The sequence below is a fragment of the Nilaparvata lugens genome, chromosome 2 (genome assembly GCF_014356525.2).
Source record: "Nilaparvata lugens isolate BPH chromosome 2, ASM1435652v1, whole genome shotgun sequence".
NCBI classification, from domain to species: Eukaryota; Metazoa; Arthropoda; class Insecta; order Hemiptera; family Delphacidae; genus Nilaparvata; species Nilaparvata lugens.
Window position 1 is genome coordinate 56,903,901 of NC_052505.1, and position 9,357 is coordinate 56,913,257.

Consider the following 9,357-nt stretch of genomic DNA (forward strand, 5'->3'; position numbering starts at 1 on the left):
TCTTCATAGTTTACATGAAAACTTCCAGCAGGAAACATTTCACATCAGTGGAGGTCACATGAGTATTTCTCAATGGGTTGTGAAGATCATCACATACAAAGAAAACGTTTCTATCCTTGACTGTATCAACAACAGCCTGCTGCTTCTGCCTGGGTCGTATGCATGCACAACTATGAGATTCACGATCTGTACAAAACTCTAAATGTCCACTCTCCTTGAAAAAGTCACTCAATGTCATTATACCGTGATAATACAGTTCAGCTTCAAGCTCACTCACTGCATTAAACAGATAAAGTTCACATTCACTGTCTGACAACATTGTAAGATTGAGTGCATTTTGTTGTCAGCATCATCTTTTATACTCTGCTTGCTGAGTGGTGGGGGTAACCCATTTCCTGTTTCAATAGTCTGTATGATGTAATACAATAGCTCTATGTGAACACATAGTGTGCACTTTACTCAAAGAGGAGTGAGGAGGAGGATAAATGATAGATCATAGAGTTGATTACAATATTTCTTTTTTATTGATAATGCAAATGAGTATTAACAGCATTGAAAAAATTGTGACAAAAGGTTCTATCTTCTAACAAAGTTTTGTTAATCCATCCATGTAGAGCAATAACAATTTTCAATGATCAAAATAGTTGTGTATTTGACAATCCATCAGTGTTGTTAACGTTGTTGGTTGACCAATCTTCAAACGTTGAAGATGATAGCTTGTTCCGCACCATGTCGATAACGTTGAGTAGATGATGTTCTGGGCAGTATATACCATCAATCTTCTTGATCAGCAACTCCAAATCAGGCATAGCAGGGAAGGAATATGGTGATGATAGGTCCAGGTACTCCACATTGTTCAGTTGTAGAATTGTATCCAGTAGAGTAATCTGCTTATATCCATGGACAAAGATTTTAATTGGACACTGCTGGTTCTGATCCAACCACCTTCCAACTGTTCTACGCACAATTTCCATCAAAGCTGAATAGGGAAGATGTTCTGTCCCACAGTCTGACCACCTGAGTCCTTGTTTAGCTTGATGTATACAGTTGTTGGCGATGATTTGCCTGCTAGTCTTGAGCAGAGACTCAGAGTAGGGAGGCTTGAAAAAGTAGTGATGAGTAGTCACATGATGCTCATCATCCTGCTCCAGGATAGCCATCTCCTTCACAATAAACTTGTTGTCCAAACCTTCAAAACCTTGAAAGTTCATCAGGTATAGTGGTAGTGGCCCAAAAATGTTTTCTGCTCTACTCGATGACCAGTCATCTACACCACTTTCTGCTGTAATGTAGGAGTCGTCATCATTGAGTCCAGTTGTACTTGTAGAGGCATCTTTCATCAGCGGTCGCCCACCAGTAACACAACCCACCACATCCTCCTCCTCCTCATGCGAAGACAGCTCCCCCTCCTCCATAAAGAGGAGGCAAAGCCTAGCAGATATCTCAAAGGCACATCCATGATTGTAGTGTCAGCTCCATTGGCGGCAAAAACGGCGAATCCAGTGGTTGAACTAAACTTGTAGCCAGCTCCTTCCATCTTGGTCCACTCATCGCGTTCAAATGTAACAGCATTCTTCATTAGGCTGGTAACTCCAGGATTGCGTATACCATCCACCTCCACACCATTGATTCCATAGCGTATCTCTGAAAACACATTGCTGAAGAATCCAGAGACACATGGAGTTCCGGCCACAGCAGCGTTGGGAGCTCCAGTCACAGTATACTCCAAATGTAGATAGCTCTCCGATGGCAGTGTGTAAACATCTTGCTGTTGAATTGGAATCCGTATCTCGTCATTGGCATTATAGCTTACAGTATAGGGTGCATGAGAATGGTACTCAAACCCAATGATACTGTTGTCCGATGATGGTCCATTCTGTGTCACATCCAAAACTCCCATCTTCCTATTCTACTCGTATCTGACAGCCTCGTTCTTGCAAATACTTGATGCTCCTAGATGTTAACCTTGTCAAGGTTGAATGCTAAATGAATCTTTCTATCCTTTTATCTTCTTTTATAGGTGAAGGAGGATGATGATGATGGAGAGAAGAAGAAGGAGGAGGATGGACTGCAGCCTCCATATCCAATCCTTGATTCCACTTTTCAAATAACAACACCATTTCACTTGCGTTGTCTCAAATGTAAAGCAATATTTATTTCCTCGTCTCTATTATTTATAAGATGACCGTACTCGTCGACTACTTGCAGTGTAATGCTACCAATCTGCTTGATGTCTATAGGTAAATAGATTACATTCTGCACAGTCACCACCATTTTATACCCTGGATCAACGTTTGGGTAAAACTCAAAGATCAAGTGATCTGTAATTCCATTAGAGTAAGATCCAGTCACAATGTTGCAGGTGATGCGTATTACATTAGGCCGACTGATTTGTACAGTATTATCACTTCTAGTAGATGTGTTGGGCTCTATGAACTGGGTATTGGTGAAAACCAACAGTTTCCCTATTGAATCTTGTGGTCGTAAATCCAGCTTAGCACTGCTCAAAACTATACACTTTAAGGTTGATGGATCTACAGTCACCTGGAAATCAACATCATTTTCCGACAGCCTTTGTGCAAGCAAGTCAGTAATTGTAGAAAATTCAAAGCTACCTGTTGGTAATGATACCTGATGCAGAACCAAATCCTCCTTGTCAACAGTAGTAGCTGGCATTCTCCTTTTAGTCCTTTTAGACAATACAGTACCATCCTTATCATCATCATCAGACTTGCCAGGTTTATGCTTCTGATGTTTAAGCACCTTGCTCCAATACTCTTCAAATCTTGCTTTAGCCATACTCCGTAGCTCATCATGTGTTATCTCTGCACTAGTAACACCCTTCTTAGAAATTCTATTACTTGCATAAAAATGTAGTACATTATTGAAACCTTCCTCAATATTAGGTATTGAGTTGCAACTTGTAAAGCTAATCAGACCAATTTCCCATTCACCACTGCTCACATCAAGTGGTGGATAAAAGTCACTCTTTAGTATTGATGTCCTACCTCCAAAACACAGCATCATTGTTGTTGCCTGCTCAACATACAGTTGCACAATGAGTAGCAATCAGCCTACACTCGTTATTTATAGGGGTGGAAATAATGTACAAGAGAGATAGTGAATCATTTATTTTCATCAATCAAAAATTGTAAACACAAATGCCCACAGATGTGTGAGTAAAGATCTTCCTGCTTCTGATCATAGTTGTACTCAATCCTCGATGCTGGCTCCAGTCCTTTGTGCATATGGTTGATAAACTCCTGTGGCGGTCTCAGGTTGCCAAATCCATCAAAGTAGTGAGACACATCATCCTTCTTCACATAGCACACCCAATGTGTGCCAGCTCCAGTGCTGGTGTCCAGGTTGATAATGCCGCATTCTCTCCTCCAGGGCCCATTCAATGGTAGAGCATCCCGCATAAACACTCCTCGAAAGTGCTTTAGCTTCAGTTGACATGCATACTTGTAGAGATCAGCATCGGTAAGGGCTCGATAAGGTAGGGCAACTAGCGTCTTCTCTTGCCGCCACATTGATGGCGACGTGCCCCATTTCCCTGCGTCCTGCGCTGTTGTCTCAGGTAGAGTCCTTTACCTTTTTTACCAGAACATCTCTTTACTCGTTTTTGACCACGAGTCTTTGTTGTCTTACGTCTGCGGTGTACCCTCCACCAAACTTTGCTTTAGCCTTCATGATGTTGGTCACTGCTAGTGCTGCAGCCTTCTCAAGTACTCCTGCGTCTGCAGATTTTACCACACTCCAAGCTTGATCTGCCAAAATGTTGTCTGCTACTGCTCTGCTCGATGTATCACTGCTCCTCGAGTAAGCAATGTCGTGCTTCTTACAGGCTCGATCAAGACTATTTATACCGGGATCGCCTCGTGCCAACCGCTTCTCTAGCTTTGTACCGGGTTACCGGGTTACCAGGTCCACAGTACTGGTAACCAGGGATGTAAAGTTCAACAGGTAGAATGTCAATTGCCTTGTTCACCAATTTTCCAGCACTCTTTTTAACTATTGAACCTGCAACTTTTGCAATTGATGACAGTACCCCTCTTCCCCGGTACTTCCTCTCTCTCTTACATCCAGCCATCTAATGTCTCTTAACGGTTTTAGCAGCTGGTTTTATACTTTTTTTGGTGTGGACAATGTTTGTGCGGGTGGTGTTGTAGGAGGGGGTTCCGGTAATCCCATAAGATCTATGAAACGTTTCTTCATTTCATTGGGTGGCAATCCCTTCATAGTTTTAGTATTTTTTGGATCTAACACAATGTCTAAATACAATGAAAACATTTTACCAGCAAACTCAATCAGCCACTTCTCAAGATATCGATTGTTCACTCCATCAGTAGGCTTAATTGGATCCATCATATCAGTAAGTATTGAATCATTGTAGTAGACGTACTCAATCTTGGTACGGTTGTTTGCCACCATATTGAATGGCGCCACAACTCCTCTGCCACTGACCTTGCTATATTTGGGTTTAGCATTATTGAGCAGTTTATGGATCACTGTTCTATACTTTGTATCATTCGAGTTTTTACTCTTACCATCCGGATCATGATTTTCCTTATACAAGTTTGTAATGTGTAATATCCGAGTGTATGCCACCCCATCACTAGCCAATGGAGTAATGGGTTTTTTTTTGAAAATGAGTTCACAAAGTCCACGTGTTGCATCAAATCTAGTCACGTTTGAAGGATTGTTAGGGTCAGTCAGAACAATCTTTCTTCCATCACTTCCAAAGGTTAACAGTTTGTTACCCAAATAGTAGTCATTACCAACAACTTCTGGTCCATATGTTTTGTCAGAGCTGCTATCACCACTCATAGCTCTATGGAGATAACGCCCCACTGGTGTTCCAGTCAATCCAACCTCGGTCATTGCTTGTCGAATCCTCTTTTGGCTGCTGGTTAGTAATGCTTCCTGAGCAGTAGCACCCTCTTCCTCCTCCTCCTCATCCACATCCATCACATCACTTTCATAATCATTGGCACTTGCAGATGGCCACAATTTGCGTGCAGTACTCGAGGTACTTGGAACTGGGCTTAACTGTGAAGCTTCTCCAATCCCTTCAAAGGTCAAAGGAGTCTCCTCACCAATTTTGGGCAGACGTCTTACTGCTTGCTTCAGGGGTCGGGACAGCAATGGTGTTGGTGGCGGTGTATGTGGTGCATGATGACCTACAGGAACTGCAAAACGTCTGCGATGTGGGCGTGGCTCTGGAGATTGTTCATGTAGTGGTTGTGCTGCTGCTGCTGCTGGCTGTGGTGGTGGTGGTGGTGGTGTTGCCAAATGCTGATTGAGAACTTCAACTATATTGTCAAGTGGTTCAGTTAGTGGTTTAAAGTGTTTTGCATGCTGCTCCTCTGCCACTTGCCTTCCAAGAGTCAGTTCCTTGTGTTTCCTTTTGATGTTACGTCGCAACTTTGCAATTGCCTTGATGGTTGGTGCAATCTCTTCTACAGTCTTTTGACGGTGTCTATTGCTGGAGACGTCCATCTTGCTCAACATACCAACATATACTGAAGCTCAACTGACACTATGCATCAACTAAATACGTATCAAGCCCATTCCTGTAGCGCCCTCCATTTCTGTCCAATGTCCGATCAATCACTAGGAATGAGTGTGCACCCCCAACTGACCAAACCTTGTTACACATATCCTTAAACTGATCAAAGGTCATGTCAGTGCCGACATGATCTCGGTACAAGTGTTTCATGTTTAGCTCATCCTGTTGAAACATTACTAGAAAGTTTGCATTGTCACGAATCAGCTGTTTTGGAATGCGGCTATAGGTCTGTGCTAGATAAAACACATCAACGTCACTGTGTCGGCCTGCACTAAAGTACTTCCTGATGGTATCCTGCTGCTCACAAATCACATCGTCGAAAATAATTATTGAGTTTGGTGGCAGCTCATGCGGGTCGGGTATTTCTTCACTTGTATCACACTCGACATAGTTTATTCCATTTCCTGCAAGTCCTTGCACGATTGTACGGAGCAGCTCATACTTGGACTGGAATGTAGTCTTTGAAAAAAGGTAGATGTTTGAAAATTGAATTCCTTTCTCATCAAAAAGCATGTTGAATAGTAGGTTGGTTTTGCCGCAACCAGAAGGTCCACATATAATACATCTCATATGATTGGGGAACAATGGTCCATGACGCTTTTTCTTTGTATCCATTTCCACCAAGCCACACCCCCTAATCACTTTGTCAAAATCGATAACTCTAAACTGGTTTTTCTGTTGCACAACCTGTTTCATCTTACACAAGATCGTTCTTATCAATCCATGAGTCGTGACTGGAGCTATATCCTTTCCAACGTACCAACAGTTTATTCCCTCTTTTCCTCAACACTTTTTCAATTTCGAAAACACTGGGCACTTTTGTCTTTACAATTTCTTCAGAATAGAATCCTCCTTCAATGGGTTCACCTCTATAGTCCTCCAATTCATAGGTTACAGGCACTGTAGGTCGCACACGTCTTACTGTGAACAGTTCATTAGTCCAATTGGCTAGATATCCCTTGTCAAACGTCTTTTTATACTTGCTGATTCTCACTTTATCACCAGGCTCAATACTCTGACTAGGACCTGGATAAAACTTGTTTTGAGGTTTGCTGACCAACTTTTCCTTATATTCTTGCCTTTGTTTGCTGAGCCTGGAAAGCAACAGCCTCTCATGCTTCTTGCTCTTAACGTCAACTGGCCGCATACCTGTTGTTCGATGGACCCGTTCATTATACTCTTTCAAGAGTGAGGTTAGGATGCCTGTCCACAAATAGGTTCCTTGTTCAGTAAACTTTGTCCACATAAGATGTTTGAGCGATCTATTGAAACGTTCAACTATAGATGCTTTCTTATCAGAAAAAGTTGAATAATGATTGATGCCATACTTTTGCATAAGCTGTTGAAACTTACTATTAAACCATTCCTTTCCATCATCAGTTTGCAAATTCTTCATGGGATTCTGTTCAAATATAGGCTGCATTGCCTTAACCACTTCATCAGCTGACTTGCTTTTAATTGGTATAGCAAAAGCAAACTTACTGAGACAATTGATTATTGTAATAATATATCTATAGCCTTTGTTCTGTCTTGCATATGGTAGCATCTCTACAAGATCAGCCTGATAAAGATCATCAAGACCTTTCACAGTAACCATTCGTGTAGGGAACCTCCTACAAGCCTGCTTGTGCAGCTCTCTCGCTATAACAGTCTTATCCATACTGACTGATAAAATCTATGTCATCAACTTTAAATAGTCTATTATGCTAATCCAAACATTCTCCATATCCTGTGGAAGAGGATAGAGATTGCAACTTTTTTCTTTTCATAACCTCTACACTTTGATAGTGCAGGATGTGAGACGCCTTGTACTCTTACTTCTACATGATTCAGAGGTTTGAGCAATAAGAGACAGTTGATTTGATACGATTATATTGTAGTCATACTCTAGTACACATTGGATACAAAGAATATTATCAGACATATATAAATAACATCTCAATCATCGAGGTTTAACAGCACATAGTCAAATAATGGTCCTAAATTAAAACACATTTCACAAAATGCATAGCTATAAGGAAAGTTCAGAATCATCATCTGTCTATTGTGACAAGGATGAAGTGTAGCTGTTGGGAATGTTGAAGAAATCACATCAGCAAAATTATCGAAAGTTCCAAAAGGATCATAATATCCTTCTCCAATGTTGAATAGTGGCTCAACACTCCACCTTGCACTCATGACAAACATGCAATCACCGCAAGGGCATGGTGATTCAGGATCTGCTGGCGCCATTGCTGATTGAAGTACTGGATATAGATGTTGTTGACAGCCCATGTTGATAGCAGGATGAGCACACCTCGACTGACTTTGTAATAACTGCTTCAAGGAAATCCAGCGATGGGTGGAGACAGTTGCGTATGCGCAATGGATTGTTGACACTTCCTGGCATGAGGTATGACGTCACTTTTCAAGCAATTTTCTCAAAATGCTGTACTGGGATGCATCACCTTCTATTTTATAGTCATTGGTCATATCAGCAAGCTCATCATTTGATAAGGGACGTGACCGTTTAGCAGGGATAGTACTGCTTCCTGACTCATTGACTTTATCAATGAGCTCATCATGTGATGAGGAATGTAACCGTTTAGCTGTCGTAGTACTGCTAGCTGCCTGAACCTTTGGAATTTCTTGAGAGTCAATCATCTCTTCCTCCTCATCTTCCTCCTCCTCCTCATCCTCCTCATCAATGTGTGCTAGAGTGGGGATCTTGTAATGTCCATGTGCAAGAGTTGTAATTCCATCATCTAGAATATACCTCTTCTCATCAGCTTTGCTCAATGCCTTCTTTCTCATGACTTGGGTCATGATCTGATGTTTCCTAGTACCAAACATCACTTGTTCTCTATAGATATTGTCACGTGGTAAATTAATACCACCGAATATTTTAAAATGAACCGATGAAATATAATAGAACTATAAAATTGGAAAGAAGGTTAGACCTAGTCAAAGGATAATTCAACTCAAATCAAGTATTATTAGCGATTAGGAGTAATAGCATTATCAACAATGATAAGAAAACATGTATAATTGTGATTTAATAATTATGAGAACCCATTGGTAAGATCAAAAAATTATAAAGCGGCTTACTTATTATTGGCGGATTATAAAAAAAAAAAATGCATGAACATTGAGGTTAGAGTTATTTGTTTACATTTTGAAAAGAATTAGTCGATCTTGGATAAATCGATAATTATTAGAGTCAATACTGAGCGAATCAGCTGATTATTCGATCAACCCATATGACAGGTTGAATTATATAAAATTTACTCATAAAGGATATATTATGTATACTAAAGGAAGTCGATGTGTAGAAATACGAACACCCATTATTTTTGTATAAATATTTATTATAATCTAAAAAAGCATGATAAATCAAGAGTATACAAAACTCATATAAAAACTAAATGTATTAACATCGCATGTTAGGATTTATTTATGAAATCAATTTAAGATAAACACTCCATACATTTGTATAAAAATTCTTTTTTCCTATTATAAAGCCGAGGAAGCCCTGATTCCCAAGGCAACCAATTGTATTGAGTCTATTAAATTGAAGGCCAATCAGAGAGTAGCTTACAGAATTATTCGTAGAAGAGACAAATTTTTCTAAAATCCTCCTTCTTCTGGCTTAGGATCCCGACCTGAGAGGATGCACATGGAGTTTAGGGTTCTTTCTTCCTCTTTTTAAAATTTTTAAAACTATTAAGCCAAACCCTTTCTTAAATGTAAAGTATTTGTATTAAATGTCAATTATCTGTGAACTCAGTGCTGTCAAAGAGTTCGTA

The 9,357-nt window shown here is 40.4% G+C and overlaps 1 protein-coding gene and 1 non-coding gene across 2 annotated transcripts; one reads left to right on the top strand and one right to left on the bottom strand.

Annotated features, from left to right (window-relative positions):
- The first annotated feature begins 407 nt into the window (after window positions 1-407).
- On the top strand, window positions 408-493 carry LOC120350136. The gene has a single exon (XR_005570650.1). It is a non-coding gene; the product is annotated as a small nucleolar RNA SNORD62 (small nucleolar RNA).
- Window positions 494-6,269: 5,776 nt separating this feature from the next.
- Window positions 6,270-6,719, bottom strand: LOC111047662. The gene has a single exon (XM_022333470.2). The coding sequence runs from the start codon at window positions 6,717-6,719 to the stop codon at window positions 6,270-6,272; it is 450 nt and encodes a 149-aa protein (XP_022189162.2).
- Window positions 6,720-9,357: the final 2,638 nt, after the last annotated feature.